Here is a 21056-nt window from a genome sequence, read left to right as displayed (position 1 = left end):
TATTACGCATGTGCATGAAAAGTTCAATAATACATATAAGGTAGTATTATCCACACTTATTTAGTTATTTTTATGTCTCACACTTCTCTTAATCTTTTACTATCAGATCGAAGGAATTGAAAAATAATCAATGACCAAAACTTAACAATTATGTGTGAGAAATAAAAATAAATGTGTGAATAACACTATACCGTATATACACATACATGTCACAAAAGCAAGCCAGCCGTGTTCCAATATATAACTGTTCATCAAGCTTGTGCATACCATGTGATATGACAGGTTCCAAATCGCCCAAAACAATGGCAATTCCTTTCTCAATTACAACATGTTTGGAAAGTATTCCCTTGAAAATAATGGATATTTATGATGGCACGTTTGGTTGGTGGATATAAGTTTGGAGAATTTCCTTCTCATGTTTGACAAGCACATGCACTCATGAGAATGTGATACTTGTGCTTACATTCTTAAGGAACCCATTTCGTGAACCAAATATTTATTCTTCATTCATGGACTTCTATATAGAGAGAGACTGTAGTTATATAAAATATTATCTTTTCAAACCGCAAATATATGTCATCAGTTCGGTATATTTCGCTTAAATTATGAAAAATATTTACTGTCTGACAAGAAAATTTTATCCTAATCAATGTAGTTGTGATTTAAGCTCTAAGAATTTACAATGAGCTACATGCATATAAATGTAATTACACTCTTCAATAAAAGTGCGAGAGTTTTTGTTTTGTTTTGAGGTCAAAAGTGCGAGAGTTGGGAAACACGAGTCTTTACATTTAGTTTTTGTTCATTTACCTTATTGATTGTACTAAAATAAAAGGATTTTCTTCGAACTCCCCTCCCCATATTGATTGTACTAAATAAATGGATTTTCCAAACTGAGGTCAATTAACTATTGTTGTCTGTTCACTAGAAATGTTCAACAAACAAGGTTTGATGTGATTTTCAAAATGGATTATGAGGTTTTAACTTTCTCACATTGTATCTATTTACACTTTTTGTCTCTTTGAACTTCTAATCATCCATTAAATTGATGAGCTTTTTTGTCAATGTAGTGCAAATATAACTTACACGACAGCCCACATAAGAGTCTCGAGCTCAGAAGGTCATCAATTTGTAGCTTGACAATGCCACCACCACCACCCCAATGCCCTGCAACTAATCTCCCCCTTTCGTGGTCGAGAGGGCAGAGGTTTATGTAGCTCTATCATGCCAGATCAGTGGTATTTTGGGCTTAGGTCGGTCAATTGAATTATTTGCAAATGGCTAATTTTGTACTAAAGATACTAGACCACATGTTTGTTTTCTCTATTACAATGGAGGAAGTCAAATCTTGAACCCGTTCTAATACAAGCCAATCCAGTGTAACAAACGGGTCCTAAAGGCTCTAGGACCTATGACTTAACCCCCATGTTTGAAGTATATTGAAGAAAGGTAGAGGTGAATCGTTTCAGGGGATTAAAAGAAGTTTAGACATGAAAGAAATTTATCCATTCTAATACTAATCCGCCCATTTTGATTTTTGAGGGAATTGGAATGGATAAATTTCATTAACGAGTAATCCATCTTCTACCATTAAAGTTGAACACATTTTTTAATATCTTCTTTCAACATACTTGAATACATGTGAGTTATCCATTTCAATTCAACCCTGCTAACCAAATGAGGCCAGCATCGGAAGCATTGCACATAACCTAAGATGCTATTGATTGCCTATGGCAATGAACCAACTACAAAACTTGAGTTAAATATCTCCCTTCTTTTATCAGGCCAACATTCACAAAAACTTTGCACAAATGTAGTTTGTGTTGAATATAAGCAACATCGCTTCACTAAAAACTGAGGATGATTACGGCAGTCATGCATGTTACAATTTGGTACATATCGCGTCAGATATATCTCTCCCTCTCCCTCCCTCTCCTTCTCCCTCTCTCCTTTCTTCCTTTTGTTGTTTTCCTTGAAAGTATTGTCTCATCCCACACAAATAAAATGATATGAAGAACTTACAGAGTTGGAAGGTGATCTTCCACCTTCCTCCCCTGCCAATGCAAACCCGCTTCTTTTAATGCTAGAAAATAACAAAAGAAACAACGAAAACGAAAGAGAAAACAAAAACTATCATCTGTCAACGGCATCTGTAGTGGTGGCTGGATGTGACTGGGTCTCAGATTGATCATCAGCTTGTGCCTGCGCCTGCGCCTGCTGCTCAGCAAACCGATTCATTCGCTCAAGCAACTGTGCAGCCTTTCTCTTGCCTCTATCTGTGCCATTTTGAGCCAACTCCAATAACAAAGTCATCACCCCAAGTTCCTGAGCCTCGACTATATGTTGTTGGTCACCAGAACAAAGATGCACCAAAACCGCAGCTGCATTTTCTCTGTTTCGGGGAGATCCTGTCCCAATAACTTCAACCAAAACAGGCACTGCCTCAGCAGCTCCAATGGCTGCTTTCCCTTCACCGTGGCTAGAGAGTATTGCTAGAATGGCCAGTGCTTCATCCACCATTCCACCTACAGGTTCTGTCAGCAGCTTCATTAGGGTCGAAACAACACCAGCCCTTACTGCCTTCCCCTTGTTACCTTGATAAATGCACAAGTTAAAAAGTGCAGTTGCAGCATCTTTCTTCCCCCTTTGGGTACCTTCACTCAGCAATGTAACAAGTGGCGGAATGGCTCCCGAAGCACCAATTCTAACTTTATTTTCATCCACGACAGAAAGACTAAAAAGGGTCGCAGCTGCATTTTCCCGTGCTTCCATGCCTCCATTCTTGAGGACATGAACAATACCAGGAATTGCTCCAGAGGATATGATGCTTCCTTTGTTCTCCTCACATATGGAAAGGTTGAGGAGTGCTGTGACAGCATGCCCTTGGGTGCGGGAGTCGGGGGTTGAAAGGAGGCCTACAAGCAGGGGTATTGCACCAGCTTCAGCAATAGCCACACGATTGTCTGCATTACGTTTGGCAAGAAGGCGGATTTCACCTGCAGCAGACCTTTGATCTTCCGGGCTAACAGACATCAGCTTGCGGAGGAGAATTTCAATCTTAGTGCGTTCTGCTGGAGAGCAGGCGGATGTAGTTTTAATGGGTCGAGAATTGGGTCTTTTTGGTGGTTCAATGCCATTTGCCTCACACCACTGGGCTATGAGGCTACGTAAAGCATAGTTCGGTGTGAGGGTGGTGTTAGAGAGGCTTTGTTGTGTTTTCGGACATGTCACATGCCCTGCTTCCAGCCACTTCTCAATACAGGAACGCTCATATGTCTGCAGCAGTGGAAAACAAAATCTTTTAAATTAGTGGTAGCATGATGTATCCTAGGGCATGGACTTAAAATGTAAAAATTAACCCCAAATATAGGAAAACAAGTATCCAATCTGCATGACATCTTTTCAACATCCCAATCAAAAAGTTTTGGTTTTGTTTCTGAAAAACCATACAACGGAAGGCAACCAGGCTGATCCCCAAATGGATGACGTATAGACCCAACATCTGGATACATTATAGAAAGAACAAAAATTCAATGTAACAACAATTTTTCTTCAAGAACAGGGTACATGTTATTGGCATCTGACACAAAAGGGAAACGAAAAAGACATCTAATAAGATCCCATGAAACATGAAGGAAAAAGGAAAAATGGATAATTATGGAGCAATTGAGTTCTTGGTATAAAAAACCAAGCATATACCTGCCCTGTTGAAACAATGATGGGGTCATTCATTAACTCCAAAGATATTGGACACCGAAAATCATCTGGTATTACTGGGGGGACTTTGTGATTCTTGTCGGTGGATGTTTGCCCGCTGCAGCTTGCTAATATATTCTTTCCCGCTGCAGGAGCATCCATGTCGGGGTTTTCTGTTTGTACAAAATCCTTAATTTTTTTCAGTAGCATTGACATCTTCTCGATGCTCTCCCCAGGATCCCCACCACTGAAAGTAACCATCTCATGCAAGGCTAGTGACTCTTCTGTGAGTTCAGCTATACCTGTCAATTCTAACTTATCAACCAATCTTCTTAGGACAGCTGGATCTGTTGCTGCCTCATTTTTACTGTAAAGGGACAAGAGATCTCCATAGAGCTCAACATCAGGCAAATCGAACCTTCCTTTGGCTCTTCTAAACTGAGCAAGAACAAGCTCAACCTGGAAGACAGATACAATTGACGAATATATTTACTCAAAAATCTCATATCACAAACACATTTAGGAGTGGGATCTACTCAAATTCTTGTTTCACCACATACTGGTGTAAGTTTCAAGTCACCGTGTGGTTACATGTCTGTGTGAGTGGGTCATTCACACACTAAAGATCTTTTCATAAATTTTAGAGAATATAATTCAAGAATTGCACAAGGAAAAATTTGGCATCTCATTTTAACAATACATGACAAGGATCCCAAAGAAAACAAGTCAAGGCCAAATTCAAAAATATAAGATAGCCCTGGTTATCATATCACATCCCAAGACATTGACAGGAAGTTCGATGATGAATCTATACCTGTTCCTTAACTTCATCTGATATGTCAAGATTTTCATAGGAGATTCCACTTAAAGCTTGCTCCAATCGAGTTGTCACCTCATGAAACTTCATCATAATTTGCTCCCTTTCTAAAACCTACAAGTATGGTGAAAAAGGTTCAGGCAAGAGAGAGAGAGAGAGAGAGAGTAATAATCAAGGCATCATCTGAGTAGAAGTTTGAAGCACTCTTATTAACTTCATGGTTTATTCAAAATTGAAAATAATTATAAACATTCCTGAAGTGAATACAGCGAATATCCAACAGAGCCCAAGCAAATAATAGAAAGCAAAAGGACATTGTTAAATGGACCTTATAATATAAAACACCCAAGAGGTTTGTAACATGAAAAAGCCTCCTCACAAGCACGTTTCATACCAATTGGAAAATGCAATTCACTATTTCTATCAAAATTATACAAAGTGGTGACATAAATGATAAACACACCCCTTTTATCCTCTTGCACACCCCTGTTTAATCTGGCCTTTGATTCCATTTGATTTAATCAATCTAATCACCAGAAATAAAGAGGGGTGTGTGAGAACCTAAAAAGAGTGCATGAAAATCACCTCCCTATTCACTATGACAATGGTTTTAGTGAGACTTTAAGTTCAAATCTCAACCACTAATACTGAGGTCGGGGACACTCACAGTTTGTTTTAGCCAACTCATCTAAAGTTTGTTTCTGAGCATACATTTTTAGCCATCTTATTCCCTTCCCGTCTGAATCGAACTATAAAATAATATTACTCCTCAAACCCAAATGCCCCACATTCCATCATTACTGGAAAATCTTAGAATCAGGACCCATATCACTTTTACAAACTTATTTTTGAATAACGGAGATAAAAAGAATGACCAGAAAACATGAGAGGGAGCAATGAGATATTGAGACTGGACATTCAGGAACCCCAAAGCAGAGATGGTGTTTCAGATTTATCATAAACCATGTCTAGAGAATCACCCCTGTAGCATCCGGTAGTATTCCTAAAAATGTGTCAATTTCATTCTCTGAGCTCCACAAATAGTATGCAACCCTTTCCAACAGTTGGTGGCCATTTTCCACTATGTTATTAAGTTGAATTTATCATCCTAGAAGAACACGTTGAAAACATCAGAACTCTTTACCATCTTGTTTTATTACAGCTTTCCCTGAACAAGTTTAATGCCAGAAGATAACTCAATCCTCAGTTCAGGGAAGCTGCATGTTTCAATATTTTCTGCCCAAAATAAAAGCAGTAACACTTTCCCAAAATTTTGTAAAAGAATCATCAATCATACAAAACCTCAACAACAAACAACCATATTAACAGCTAGAACACACTTAACAAGATGATTCCATAAGTGGTGGTTTTTCAAGAACTACTAAATTCAATCTGTTCTTCTTTCTCCCACAAATGACTTTGAATATCTTCTCCAAAAGTGGTGCAACATCAAACTACCAAATTTCCTCCACAAATAAAAGAAAGGCCGAGAACAACCAAAATCTTGTTCACTTAATATATGGATAATGAGATGACAACAATGGTGCCACCACTCTCAGCAATGCAGGAAACCTGCTACTGAGTGCATGACATCAAGCAACCAAGAATATCCTACTATTCTATTGATTCTCGCTTTTTAATACCAACCAATAATATTCCCATTGACCTGAAAATTTTCATTCCCAAGCTCTTAATACTGAAGCAACATGACCATTCGGCCATCTCAATAGGTGAAGCCGTGAAGACATACAAAAGTCTAACCCATAACAAGAGACAAAACAATGCTCAAGTATTATATCTCAGTACAATTAGTAATAATGGAGACAAAAACAATCAAGCAGTAAGGACGCGTCATAGAATGATTGGAACATCACAAAGATATTCTATCCATACAATCAGTCATGAAAGTGACACTCTAAAAACCCAATGTATAGACATTCCATTCATACAAAGGGAAATTTATCAAAATCCCCAAGATCTAGAGAAATTTTCGCTGAAACAAGGATGCAACTGCACCCAAAGCAAAAGACTAAGAATTTTTTATTTTTTATTTAAAGAAATCATTTTGGGAACTTTCTACCCAATCTCAAAATGGTGAGCGTGTATAGAATTATTTCTCATCAAACAATTCCACTCAAGTCTTTCATCTAAATACTGAGACTGCCATAATTCACTTCATCAAAATTTCCACGCAAAAAACAACAGAATCGCGTAATTGAAGATAAACTAAGCACTGAAAGAAGCAAATGAATTTCAAAATTAGAACCATTTGGTAGCGAAACTAAGTCCATTCGATTGCTGAGAATACTGCGGCAAAGGATAAGAAATTAGAACTATAATCCTCAGCTTTATTCATTCAAAAGTAAAATCCAATCTAGCAACTGTTTTGCTAGTCTTAGCTTAGATCTAAGTTTTTCAACTTATAAATGTTGTTGCTTTGGTTGCTTCCACAGAAGTCAAAACTATGTACTCCATAACCCAGTACAAGAAACAAATACAGCACTTTCGAAATTCAAAATGAACATCAAATTCCCGCATTTTCTCAGCAACCAAACAGAAATCAAAATAAAAACCAAAACAATGACCCACAGCAACAATCATACACAAAGTGCAAAAAAAAACGATAGAAGTTCAGAATCGAAAGATACGCACACACCAGGTAAATCTTGCTGCTTTCGCTTCCGAATCTGAGCAGCTCCTTGGCCGATTCCAGAGTTTCCATGAACGAAAGCAAGGCTTTCAAAGTCTCCTGAGAAACCACCTCCTTGCTATCCCTAATCTCCTCGAACATTGGGGTCAGCAGCTTCAACCTCCTCGCCAAATTGCAGTACTGCTTCTTGACCGTACACTTGTAGTCAGAGATCGAAGCTATTTCGTTGACCGTGTCGATCAGGCTCTGCACCAGAGCTACTCTGTCTTCCTCCATAGCTACGTCGCCGCCGATCTCAGCCACAACGGCACCGTTTTGTGGGGGTTTTGGGTTTGCGGAGGTCTGGAGTTGACGGATGGTGGAGATGACTACAGGTTTCTGGTCGTCTCTCGTGAGGGATAGCAGAGTGAGAGAGAGAGAGAGAGAGAGAGAGAGAGAGAGAAAGGGAAGCGCGATTGAGTGTTTTTTAACGTGGCGCGGCTCCGAGTCTGGCTGAGTCACTGACTCGGTGACTAACCAGGGTTTGGGTTGAGTTAGGAGTCGGGTTGGGAATTGACTTGAGGTGTGCTGTGTGGACTTGGACCAGCCGGAGTTTTTGTTGGTTGGTGATGTCTTACGGTGGACGGACGGTTAATTTGGTTAATCTACCGCTGGTGGTACTTAAATTATGTTGGAGGGGATAGTTTTGTCCTAAACATGAATGTCATCAAATCAATGTCCTAGGTTTGTCTTACGTGTCTCTATCAATCTAAGACGGAAATTGAAATTACAGGATTTTATTTTCTATAATTTGTAAATTTTCTTGTTTGATTAACCTAGAATAATAATGTAGTTGGATACAAAATTTGTTATTTTTAAACTCTTAATCATAGAAATTGGGAAATAACACTTATTTACATGGAATTTAAACTTGAGTATTGGAAGTCCCAAATTCCAAGTTTTTTTTTCATACGGAAATTCTAAATTTCTATGTTTATGAATCTAAATAAGGGAATTAGTGCATGTCAATTTATAAATTCTGACTTTTATATAAATTCCAAGTTTATTTTCTTTATCCAAACATAGTGCAAGGTTCAATCTCATCCACTTCACTAAAAGGGACCTATTGGTTCAACCATAATAAATGGTATCAAACTTACCATATACGAGAATCAAACTTAAGATTTTTCACTTACAAGTGGAGAGCAATACAACCATATTAAGTAGCAAAATATTTATTTTATTGACCAAAATGTCCCATGGAAAAAAAAATGTTTCATTGTGGAGAAAATTTTCAATATGACTTGACTTGTCATTGGACCACATAACGTGGTCCAACCGTCATTTAACATAAGAATTCAATTGATTTAAGGGTCAAATTTGTTCATAGCTTAACAATATAAATTATATAATACATGGACATATCAGCACTAGTTAAGAAATTATATGTGGAAGTCGAAATCGACGGAAATTCTGTGAAATGTTAAAGAGTAGAAGCTACTTTGAAACTTTTTTTTTGGGGGTCAAAGGTCAACAAAACGCAACAATTTTCAATATAACTTGACTTGTCATTGGACCACATAGCGTGGTCCAACCGTCATTTAACATAAGAATTCAATTGATTTAAAGATCAAATTTGTTCATAGCTTAACAATATAAATTATATAATACGTGGACATATCAGCACTAGTTAAGAAATTATATGTGGAAGTTGAAATCGACGGAAATTCCATGAAATGTTAAAGGGTAAAAGCTACTTTGAAACTTTTTTTGGGGGGTCAAGGGTCAACAAAACGCAACAATTTTCAATATAACTTGACTTATCATTGGACCACATAGCGTGGTTCAACCGTCATGTAACATAAGAATTCAATTGATTTAAGGGTCAAATTTGTTCATAGCTTAACAATATAAATTATATAATACGTGGACATATCAGCACTAGTTAAGAAATTATATGTGGAGGTTGAAATTGACGGAAATTCCGTGAAATGTTAAAGGGTAAAAGCTACTTATGAAACCTTTTTTTTTTTTATTCTTGGGGGTCAAAGGTCAACAAAAAGCAACAAAATTACACAATTAGAGGCCGCACAAGCAAAAGAACAGACCTTAATAGTAACCCAACAACCCAAAATAGAAAAAACACGTAAGCTAACCCTAATTGCTTCTTTCCAACGATGTCGTTGAAAGCATCGGAACTAGTGGTGCAACTTGGGCGGGTTAAAAGGTCAACCTAATCCTAACCCAACTTTTACAATTTGGGTTGGGTTTCATTCGGGTTCATTTAGGCTCGGGTTTAATTGAGTTTAGGGTTTACTTGGGTTGGGTTCGAGTTGCCTAACTTTTTCAAGTTTAATCATGTAACAACTTAGTTTCCAAATTCCTAAAAAAATTAAGTCAAGTAGCATCAAAGCTATTTACTTCAATTTCATAAATCTATCCAAACTAAAATTCAGTTCCACAAATTGTATCTGTTATAAAGTTAAACTAAATACAAATGTTTCAACCATGCAAAGTTTGAATTAAAATACACCAAAGCTAGTAACCAAAAAAAAAATAAAAAAAATGAGCAACACTTCTTTGTCCAAAGTTAGTACCCAACTCAAGTCTTGTCCTCCGAAATTCAATATAATAGGCATTCCTATATAAAATAAAAGATAAAAATAAATACCTGCTTCAAGCTCCTTAAGGATCTCTAATTTCTCTTTAATCTTAATTGGGGCTGGTGAGTTCCTTAACCAATCTTGTGCACAAATCAAAGATTCCACTATTTTTGGTGTCAAAGAACTACGAAATTGGTCAAGTATTCGACCTCCTTTACTAAATGCAGATTCAGAAGCAACCGTAGAAATAGGTTTTGCCAAAATGTCATGTGCCATACAAGAAAGAAGACGATATGAAGTTGATTTTTCTTTCCACCAACCTAAAATGTCAAAATCAGACCGATTACTTTCAACTGATTTTTCTAAATAACGCTCCAACTTAGACTTTACCGTGATTTCCTCTTCTCTCAAAAAGTGGTCATAACCCGAGCCTTCTTCCTCAATGAGTTCATCCACTTCATTCAAAGTTGAGACATTAGGACTTTGAGAAAAACCAGTATCCAATGCTTGTGTGTTCTCTAATAAATAAAATTGATAGAGCTTCACTGACAAACCTTGAACCTTAGCAATTATATCAGTGACCTTTTTACTATCATAAAATTTGGCAAACACCACGTAACATACTTCAACTTGTAACGAGGATCTAGAACCACCGCAATGATTAATAAAGTAATAACTTTATCAATGTTGCAATACTTATCAAACTTGGACTGCATTTTCAAGGCCATGTCACAAAAGTAAGCATCATCACTCTTCATCCATTTAGAAAGAGAGTTTGAATTATATTCACTTCAAGAAAATAAGAGTTGGAAGTGGTATAGTGAGACCGTGATACACGCTTTGTAACAATATAAAAATGCTCTAGAAACTTTGACAAGTTTTTCATTGAACTCCAATCATCATTAGTCATCTCATCTTCCCCTCTTGAACTCAATGCTAAAATTTGCATCTTGGTCATTCAAGCGCTCAAATGTACTTTGAAAATCAAAAGCTAGCATTTAACATCATATAAGTTGAATTCCAACATGTTTGCACATTCAAGCACAATACTTCTTAGAGGCAATTCTTTCTTCTCTTGCACACTTCTTAAACGCTTCCAATCTAAGCTGCCTTGGATATGAGGAATGCCTAAAAAAAGGTTTTAATCGTAGAATTTTGAGGCTCTACATGAGCAACTGGCAAAGGCTCTCTTACAGTAGTTGTCTGATTATATTTTTCCATATATGACAATCAAATGGACCTGAACAATTAACACATGAAACAAAATATTAACATATGACAACAAAAATAGCTGATAGGAATTAACGTAAACATATAAGATAGAAAGATGTCAAAATTTTAATTAAGTTTGTATAATCATATATGAGGAACTAAGTAATTGAGATTATATCAGATATGCATGCATGATTATCTAGAATGCATTTTTTTTTTAATTCTTTCTTCACTTTCTTGCGATATGATTCAAAAGAGCTCCCGAATCAAACTTTCAGTGTATATTATATTATATTATGTAATATATATGTATATTATATATATGATTAAACCAATAGGTCCATTGATCAAGGAGAAAAGGCTTACTATTGTTGTTTAGGCAGAATGAAAGAGGTAAGACTGAATTGCTGAGCAATTGTTTCAAGACAAAGAATTTAGGGTTTGGAGATTAACAATTTAATATATAGCTTTAGGGTTTAGAGACTGCAAGTATGGGCTGACTAATCAAAGCCTCTTATTCCTTAAAAGCTTAAGTATATATATAAAGGGTAATTTATTAAATTAAAAATTATATTAGAAAGGGCGTTGGTTTTTGGACTTCGCCCACTTGAGTGTAGTATGAGTATTAATTGATATGGGCCACAATCGGGTTAGATTGAGTTTGGTTAATCGGGTTAGGTTGAGTTGGGGATGGACGGGTACATGATCAACCCAACTCAACCCAATCAATGAACGAGTTTAAATTAGGTTGGGTTCGGGTGGGTTATAACTATAAAAAAACCCACTTGTTCGGGTTTAAAATCGGGTTGGACATGGGCAGGTTTGATTGGCCCAACCCAAGTTGCATCCTTAGCCGAACTGCACAGCATGACGATCACAAACCTTCATCATCAACTATCGTTGGGCACCAGCACCTCAGATATAGAAAGAAATGAACTTTGTCTTCCGTCAGATAACATCTCGCTAATCACAGCCATCGAGTAAGAGAAACCAAAGAAGCTCGTGGGATTACCACAAGAAAACACTGCCAAAAAAGGCAGACAGAGAAAAGGAGGTGGTGTGCCACCCGAGTTGGCGTGAACATTGGAGCTCTACGCACCTTCCCAATTGAACAGTTCACTATAAAAAATGATTACAGCTCAGAACGGAAATGGAATCGGTGGAAGCTAGATGAAGGACATGTAGATGGATGGGTGGGTGAATGGATCTAAGGGGCAGGAAAGATCAATTATAATTAGAGTGGAAAGGCTAGAGAAAACAGGAAGGAAAGCAGGGAAAATCAATAGAAAGAAAAGAAAGAGGAATTATTAAAGGCTGCCACCAACCCTAATCAGAATTAGGGCGGCGGCTAAAGGAAAAACTTAGTTTTGTTGCTGCTCTCACTCACCGGGAAGAAAAAAAAAAAAAAAAAAAAATAATAATAAATTTAAAAAAAAAAAAAAAAAAAAAAACTCTCACTTTCAGAGAGAAGGTCTCTCACTCACGAAGATAAGGCCCCAGAAAGTAGTTCCGAGATCATTTTTGGGTCCAAAATTCTTCTAACCTACGTAATACATGAAACGTTAGTAATACATAATTGATTAAGTCTTAAGAAGTCATCAATTAAACATACAAATTCCATCGTGGTGCTAATGGGGCGCCCCATCGCTTTAGCTAGATTCATTCTACATGCTAATCAAGTTCGTACTTAATTCGAGAAGCCTCGTAATTTCTTCAGAACGTCATATATAAAAACTAAAATTTCTCGCGATGAACTAATATCGTTTTCCCTAAAACAAAATTATAAATCTCAAAGAGTAGCACATGTAAGTTTTTGATAATTTGATCGATCATCTTGGAAGCACGCACCACTTGAGAAAATCACATCATGTCGGCCAATCAGCCAAAGAGGAAAATATGCAGACTGAGAAAGAAGCAAACAAAATGATATGCATGCATGGTTGGAAACGTTCCAATTAGGTATATAATGTCGTACATAATGCATGCATGGTTGGAAACTTTCCAATTATGGCATATAATGTGGAACATATACCAAATGGCAAACACGCAGCAAGTCCCCTAGTTTCTATTTCATAATATGATAATGTCGTACCATACGCGCAAACACCAACACTCTCCAAATTCCAACTGTTCCATGTAAACAATCTGAGCTGTCCAATATGCACCTAAAGGAGAGAACGGGTTTAATTAGGTTGGGTTAGTATTGGGTGCCGACGGAAATCTTTACCATGCGTGGTATGTATGTGCAGCATCTCGTTAGTATTCTTCTTTATTTTACGAAGCAGTTGTAAACTTGCATTTGCGGAACTTTTGTACAATATTCATTTGGATTTTGATATATAAGAATTTGGATGTGTCCCATAAGAAAAACTAGAGTGGAAGAATTTCTTAAAATCTATTCAAAATTAATGACACGTGACATGTTGTAACTTAACAGTATGTAACTTAAGACATGACTGATAAATCTCGGTTAGTTTTCTCATTGCAAACCGTGTAACAATACACAAAGGCGTTATTACTAGACCATGTAACTAAAGTGGGTCTTAAAATAGCGACGTTTTGTAAGCGTCCAACGCTATGTGCCAAGCACATGAAATAATTCATGTAGCTACACGACACTATAAACTAAAGTAAACAAACGAGTTGATTAAACATAAAATAAAGCCAATTTGCACTAAAATATTAAAAGAAAATAATGGTTTTGTACTGGAAATTGAAAACAATGCAACCGGCATCAACTTTGATTACGATTGTTGGAATATGATATTAAGTTTATAATAAATTATTGAAAAGGAAGGTCGGTCTGAAAGCGCTGGATCCTTTTCCACGGAATTCCTTGAATTCTGTGACTATAACTGTTCATCTTATATTGTGGGTCAGTTTTCGTTAGATATTATTTATATTTAATTTTATATTTTAAATTTTAAATGATTTCTAATTACATAATGTACGATGAACGGTTATAATTATGAGATTCCTCGAATTCTCATAAAAATGATCCATTTTCGGTCAGAAAGATATCTTGATCATTTGATGCGCTAGCGTAGTGCTGGAACTGCAAAGAACTAAAAAACTTTTGGGACAACGTGTGTTACCTATCCAAATGAGCAAATTATAAATAACTAATCCGACGGTTGGTCAAGCTTTCATTTCTCATATTCTTTTCCTTTCCTTCTTGGATCTCTAGTCTTCCTTAACTGATGATCAGAAGTACTTCCATTTTTTCTATTTTTTTTAGTGAAATTCGATCGAAGTTTCATTAGATCGAAAGTGGCTTACAAAAGGCAGAGACCGCTGCCATATTAAAAGGATAATATAAGTCTACAGTGAAAGTAGGAGGATTCCCCAGACCACACACAAATATGACTAACATTCAGACCATAGCTAGCCAAATCGATGCGCTATATTATTGTCTTGGCAACGAAAATAGGATATTTATCGATAATCAATGATAAATTTATATCATAGAAATAAATTTGAATATGCTAATAAATAATAAACGGAATTCAGTAAATTGATAGATTATGAATAAATAAAGTTAATATAAAAATGTAAAACAATGATCATTGTTTGCGTACCACAATGTTCTTAAAATAGAATTTTGTCCCTACTCTGTGCTTGTAGTTCGATGGACGTCTGCTTCACCAGAATTATAGCATCGGAAAACTTAGTTTCTGGCGAATGTCTGGTTCTCTCAAGATGATAAGAGTGTATTAAGAATGATTTTCTGGGTGTAGAATCAGACGCATATGTGTGTGTTTAAAATCTGCATATATTGTTCGCAACATGTATAAGATTCAAAGGTGACTGTTCATTCAACAAGAATGTACAATTTCATATTTTTCTCGGCATTTTTCCACTCAGACATCATCCAAAATGATGAGTCTTTTAAGAATAACAAGATTAATTAAATTTGAAATTAATTTAATAAATTTTTTTTTTAACAAACAATATTATCTACACTAAGGAGAAGAGGTGGGCCTAACCTCACAATGAGCTAGCAATAATATGGTTCAACTTCGCCTTTGGTGAGAATCAAACCCAAGACCTCTCACTTACAAGTGAAGAGGAATATCATTATATCGTAGTATTAAATAGCAAAATTAATTTAACAACTTAATTATTGAATTTAATATTAAACCCTGAGCCCCAAGACTTACCTTTTAACAATTAAATATATTTTAATTATATATATAGTTTTCAACTTGACTAATGTGCGACAAGTGAGATGGAAGGAAATTTTCACTAAAAAACTCCAACAAATGGGTACATGTAACTTCAGTAGTTGTTAGAAGCAAGGCTTTCGTATATTTGATAATCTGCCCCATCCAAGATAGGTTAACCAATGTTGGGTTTCGGGTATCTTATTGGAATAAGTTGTATTCGAAAATAAATGAATAACATAATTATGTTATCCTAATTATATATCTAGTTGGTTGTAACTAATAATGCGACAAGGAAAAAAGGACTAAGAGACTACTTACTTGAATCCTTAACCACGTGCCGCTTTGTTAAAGCCTCCTTGAATCCTTAACCACGTGCCGCTTTGTTAAAGCCTCCTCGTGCTCGTGATCTTCCCCTTCATGATTGATCACGTGAAACTACCCAAGTGTTGAGCCTCTAAAGGTATCTACACTGATAAATCTAGAAACGAATGATAGGGTAATTGATTTAAATGTGCTAGCAATATCTCTCACTTGGTCAATATAGAATGGGCGGCACTAAGGTGTTTTGACTTAGAGTTTTTGTACTTAGAGTTGTTCTCTCTTTTTCTGAGAGACAAAATTGAATAATCTTAGCATATGAGAGAAAACACAAGGAGGGAACCAGAAACAATGGGCGGCATTGAGATGTTTTGACTTGGTGTTTGTAATATATATATATATATTGGTAGAAACATATTTGTTGGAATGATAATTGAATTAGAAATAAAGAACAAACTTTTAATAGTATTGAGATATTAGAGGAAACTACTAAATGCCCAAAATTCAGGTGTAGTGTAAAGTAGCATCAGGAGAAGTAGAGAACAGAGGAGGAAAACTGTAGCACTGGATTTCAATTTTAAAAGGACCCAATGAATTGAAAAAAAAAAATGGCGATGAAAATTTATTGAAGAAAAAAGCCTCTAACCAGTGCATTTCTCGTAAAGGCATTTATGTGCTTCGAGTCTGTGCATATTGCCTAATGCATGTTATGGCACGCCAAAAATTCCTTTGACCGGATCCCATTGTCCTCCCAACGTTTGCTTTCGAACCCCGCTTGATATGGCCGTGCATCCTCGTCGTTGCCAATTGTGACTTGAAACGAAGAAGAATTTATTTGACACAATGACCTAATGACCTTTATTTGAGAATTTTAAATAGAAACGGTGTCCTTCCGGAATTGATCTCCTTCCTTTTTAATAAGTACATGTGTTTTGCCACTTAGTACTAATCAGACTTAAGGATAATATGAAGAAAATCCCTCGATATCGCCCACAGAACAGCTGAACGAAATGCCAAAGTCTCGGCTTGCAGGTGAGAGAAAGTATCCATAAAATGACCAGCCATGGCTGTCACAAAGGAACCAGAAGCATCTCGAATAATCAGCCCAAACCCACCAAGCTTTGAATCCGCGTTCCAGGCTCCATCAATGTTAAGTTTGATGAAGACGGGAGGAGGAAGGGACCATTTAGGGCAAATATTTGGTGAGGTGTTGGGGACGTACTGTGCCAACCTAGTAAGGGTGAAGTCTTGCCACCAAGTTAAGCAACGACCAACAATCACATCAGCATTCTTGCAGGTTCCAGACCACAAATTTTTATTGCGAGCACCCCATAGATTCCAAGGGATCATAAACACCAAATCCAATTTGTTTGAGGGAAAAGTCATTATGATTGGAGCCAGCCAATCCAGGAGGGTTGGGGGATGGAGATCACGCATCGGCATGCCAAGAGGGGAAGACAGCCAGGCGCATTTAGCAAAGGGGCAAAATCTCACAATATGGATGACCGATTCCTCGGGGCCATTACAAAGAACACGAGGAGTCCAAAGTTAAATGGCGATGAGCAAGGTTGGAGTGGGTTGGAATAAATCCCCTGCAAAGGCTGTAAAACCATTTTGTGAATGACAATGAATTATGCCGAGAATAAATAAGGGAATAATTGACTTGGCAATCAAGTTAATGAAACCTCTAGGACTCTTGGTGCCTTAAGGAAATAAACATATTGGAGTTCTAGTTAAATGCAATCAATTATGGACCTTTATTACGTAAATACAAGGAATAAGAGTCATGATGGGACTCTAATTGATTAGATATGATTTGGGTTGATATCCTTTCCAATAATAGGGAGGAATTGGTTAAAACCCTAGCTATATAACCTAAAGAATAGTCCTTGCTTCCATACCAACTGAAACTCATAAAAACTATAAGCCTATTTCGATAGTAGAGTTCATTGAGAGGTACTGGAAGTAGAAGATTACTTCTACTTTGTTCGCGGATTAATGGCTTCATCTTCATAACCATGTCTTCCGTATTTTACAGATAAGTTTAATATAATTAGTCGATCTCTATTTTATATTGATTTGATTTATTCGTGATTCTAATATCTTGTTGTTGTGATTTCAGAATATGTCTTACAAAGGCGCCATACACACACCTTTACCTTAGGAGGGACATTGGCATTCCAAATCTTCTCCCAAATCTTTGCACAAGCGGTCGAAGAAGATGAAGATGCCCCACTACTAAGAGGCAGAGATCATTGCCGAGCCAAGTGATAAGCGCTAGACACAGAGAAATGACCCTCTTCTCCATCTTCTTGAGTGTAAACAATATTGTTTGTTCAAAAAAAAAAGAAAAAAAAAAGTACATGCATCTTTTATTGTCAATTAAACATTTTGTCGTTAACTTTAACCCCGCACGTGAGTCTCAAGTGTATTTTTTTTTAAAGAGAAGGCTAAGCGGAAGTTTGGAATTGAATTGTTATTTCTAAAGGGACAAACCACATGTCTTTAGTTACTTGCTTTGCTTTATAAATAAAATTATTTGTTTTGCCATCCGGATCACATTAAAAGTGCAATGCCACCAATACAAGTACCACACAAACTACTTTTGGCCTATTTAGATATCTATTTCATTTAAAACTTAACTTTTAATTCAAATATTTCAAGCGAGCATGTGGCCATTTGATTAGATGTATTCCGTCTCGATTTTCTTGGGGAAAATCTCAAATACGCAAACTATGATCAAACATGTTAATACTAATCGTCTTTAATAATAGAGTTTGATTTTTTTTCCTCTTTGTTAGTCAAGCGAAATATTTGATAACTTGATTGAAAATTATTTAACTAAACTGGCTAAACCCATGAATTTTATTCGAATTACTAACTTATGTTACAACCTCGTTAATTAACTAACGAGTCCATATTATTGTTCGACACTCGACGCATTTTCTTATTGGTTGTCATAAGAGTAGAGAAATTTTTCAGTGTGTCCTGCATGTTCGTCTTCCTCACTCACCTGCTCCTCTCTCTGGTCCCCCGCTTCTTCTCCGCCCCTTCCTTCCTCGCCCAACTCGCTCTCTCGGCTCTGCTGCTTCTCTTCTTTGTGGTTTTCGAAGGATGGTGCAAAAGGAGCCTTCTGAAACGCCGTGCTTCCGCTCCCGCTTTTGTGTTCTTCAACGTTCTCTTTTACATCTTAGTTATCAGACAAAGTCAGCTTAATTAGTTAACTTCATCAGTTAAATTTAAATCAAATGTTTTGGTTTACGTGTGTAGGGCAAACTTGAACAGTTAATCTGTGTGTTGTGCCTGCTGCAGCTGTGCCACTGCTCAACAACGCGGTTTTCAGCTGTGAGGTTGTCTTCCTCCTCATTGATCTGTACAGGTTGTTGTTTTTTGGTACTTTTTCAAGCTCCACCTTGCGTATTTGCTGTCCAAAACCATCTAAACTTGACTGAGTACTTGCATCAATGTCAATGTAATACATTGCATTTTTAGTGGTTCAGATAAACCCGTTAGATACGCCTAAATTCTCGAGCACAAATCCATCCGTCAAACTCCACAATATATGTGAAACATTATGGACTCTAGAATATTTGAAATTTGACTACTATTAACAGTGAAAACTGTGTTCTTATTGGCAGTATAATTACAAGTGACCCTGGCTTTGTAACAAATGGGTTTGCCTCTTCAATTCTCTCTTCTTTTTTTTTCACTATTAGATTATTATTAGAACGATGAGCGATTTTGGGTTTTTACTAGAAAGAGTTATCATGTTTGTCAAATGCCAAACTTGAGCCGTTGAACCGTTGATTCTTGTTTGAATGTGCATTACAGATTGACAGTTGACAATATAATATGCTAAAAATACATTGCTCCAGTATCACGCGTATTGTAATCTCGATGCTGATCATGCTCTGTCTTTCTCAGGGTTCGGGTTTGGGTACGAGGGTACGATATTGCAGGAGCTGCAAGGCATACATAAAGGGTTTCGACCACCATTGTCCAGCTTTTGGGAACTGTACAGGTAAATAACAATTCTTTGTCTACTAGTAGTCTCCATACAAGTCAGTTCAAGCTATGTAATTTCCTTTTAAATTGGCCTGCAATAGTTGCAACTGATATTCCCGTTGGTTGTATTGCAGTCATCAGTAGTTAATGATATCAATGCCTTTGTTGTACAGGCCAAAAGAATCATCCCCTTTTCCTGATTCTTCTGTTTGGACTCATCAGTACTGAAGCTTCTTATTTAGTATGTGCGTCACTCTGTTAAGCTAACAACATTGTTGTGAATTTCGATTGATTCTTATCCAAGTTAGAGACTATTTTTTATTTCCTGTTTGATGACTTTTGAAAATAATTTGTTGGTTACATTTTTGAGTTCCTGTACTCTTTTTCAGTTGCTGCCAAGTCCGGGATCTTACGTAAACCTAGCTTGGAGGTAGGTCCTTGCACCCGGCAACTTTAAAAAAAAAAAAATTTAAATCAAGTGTGGTTTTTCGAGACACATAAGTTAAATTACTTATAGCATAAATTATCTATGCCTCTGCAACTTAAATTGAATTGATTTCTTTTAATCGATTTTGCGGCCTACTCTTTCTGAAAATTTAGTTGTTACCACAATTCTGTTCATCGTTCTCCAGTTGGTGCGGCAGGTTTGTACTAATGCATTTCTGCTACTTTCTAAATGATTTATCCCTATTAGGTCGCTTCATATGAATTGTAATAAACATCCAATTGTGTATGAGTAGGTGGTGTTTGTCATCAGAACTGATGAGTGGGTAAGTTCCTCAATGATCGATGAGCATTGAGCATAATAAGAGAAACAAATGATGGGTTGATGCATTCGTGTGCGTGTGTTTGAGAGGGAGGGACCATATGTCCCTAAGCTTATTAACTACTGACCTTTCTGATCAATTTACAATTCAAATGACTGGAAATATTACGCGTGTTCCGCTCTTATTCATGAATCTTTTAGCCCAATTCAAAATAGAACAATTTTCATTTTGGTGTCTCCTTTTGCAGATAAACTGGAAAAATTATCCAGAGTTCCAACGAGTTGTTCAACCGCATCCAGGTAAGTGCACATCGCAGCAGAAATTCTGGATCTTCGTAATTTTCACCTGTATGCAGAATGTAATGCCTAATCTTTTGCCCGTCCAGGGAAAAACTTCACAAGTACTAGGTTCAGGAATCCTTATGACAAAGACATTCTTCAGAATGTCAGGGAGTTTTTAGCATTAAGAGCGTGACAATGTCAACTCCTATTACTCCAGAAACCTTACATTCGTATCTGCATTCCACACCATTTTTTAAAAAGCAGTCGCTCTTATCGCTTCTCATCTGCATTCCACACCGGTTTTCAAAAACTGACAGAACGTTGAATAGGCCGATTATAAGATGTCTTGGCTCATGTAAATTTGCAGCCTATGCATGCACTTCTGCGATTTGTCAACCATATGATGAAATGTAAATAGCTTGATAATCACTGAACCCTTCATAGCGTATGATGAATGTAATTTTACAGCGTATGCATGCACTTCTGTTTTTGTAAGTGTCTCATATTACTAAACTCCGAATTATGATTCTGGTCAATGAGAGTAAACATATAGGCATATAGC

The 21056-nt window shown here is 36.7% G+C and overlaps 3 protein-coding genes across 4 annotated transcripts in view; 1 reads left to right on the top strand and 2 right to left on the bottom strand.

The window, feature by feature from the left end:
- Positions 1-1817: 1817 nt before the first annotated feature.
- On the bottom strand, positions 1818-7620 carry LOC137742732 (U-box domain-containing protein 13). 2 transcript variants are annotated; one of them, XM_068482675.2, is made up of 4 exons: positions 7166-7620; positions 4511-4627; positions 3700-4155; positions 1818-3276 (listed from the first exon to the last, which is right to left on the bottom strand). In XM_068482675.2, exons 2-4 carry the CDS (start codon positions 4604-4606, stop codon positions 2134-2136), a joined length of 1695 nt encoding a protein of 564 aa, XP_068338776.1. In that variant the 5' UTR covers positions 4607-4627; positions 7166-7620; the 3' UTR covers positions 1818-2133. The 2 variants fall into 2 exon arrangements, with proteins under 2 accessions (XP_068338776.1, XP_068338775.1); XM_068482674.2 differs by having other exon boundaries at positions 7170-7615.
- Positions 7621-16386: 8766 nt separating this feature from the next.
- Positions 16387-16878, bottom strand: LOC137743110 (uncharacterized). Its single transcript, XM_068483016.1, has one exon. The coding sequence runs from the start codon at positions 16876-16878 to the stop codon at positions 16387-16389; it is 492 nt and encodes a 163-aa protein (XP_068339117.1).
- A 2460-nt stretch (positions 16879-19338) lies between these two features.
- Positions 19339-21056, top strand: part of LOC148692820 (uncharacterized) — a 36213-nt gene continuing 34495 nt past the window's right edge. The window contains exons 1-3 of the mRNA XM_088680234.1: positions 19339-19462; positions 19620-19703; positions 19836-19876. Of these exons, the coding sequence (XP_088536360.1) occupies positions 19339-19462; positions 19620-19703; positions 19836-19876 (249 nt within the window). The remainder of the gene's footprint in view (positions 19463-19619; positions 19704-19835; positions 19877-21056) is intronic.

This window comes from Pyrus communis, chromosome 11 (assembly GCF_041283825.1).
Source record: "Pyrus communis isolate YQ-2024b chromosome 11, ASM4128382v1, whole genome shotgun sequence".
Classification (NCBI taxonomy): Eukaryota; Viridiplantae; Streptophyta; class Magnoliopsida; order Rosales; family Rosaceae; genus Pyrus; species Pyrus communis.
This window is presented reverse-complemented; position numbering and strand designations above follow the sequence as displayed.

What these genes read in the sequence shown, in the direction of transcription:
- LOC137742732 (XM_068482674.2), bottom strand. Translation starts at nt 7,439, where the DNA reads ATGGAGGAAGACAGAGTAGCTCTGGTGCAGAGCCTGATCGACACGGTC. An exon ending in AAAGCAGCAAGATTTACCTG is followed by an intron (nt 4,628 to 7,169) that starts GTGTGTGCGTAT and finishes CCATACTTGTAG; the next exon opens with GTTTTAGAAAGGGAGCAAAT. An exon ending in CAGATGAAGTTAAGGAACAG is followed by an intron (nt 4,156 to 4,510) that starts GTATAGATTCAT and finishes TCTGTCTTCCAG; the next exon opens with GTTGAGCTTGTTCTTGCTCA.
- LOC137743110 (XM_068483016.1), bottom strand. Translation starts at nt 16,878, where the DNA reads ATGCGTGATCTCCATCCCCCAACCCTCCTGGATTGGCTGGCTCCAATC.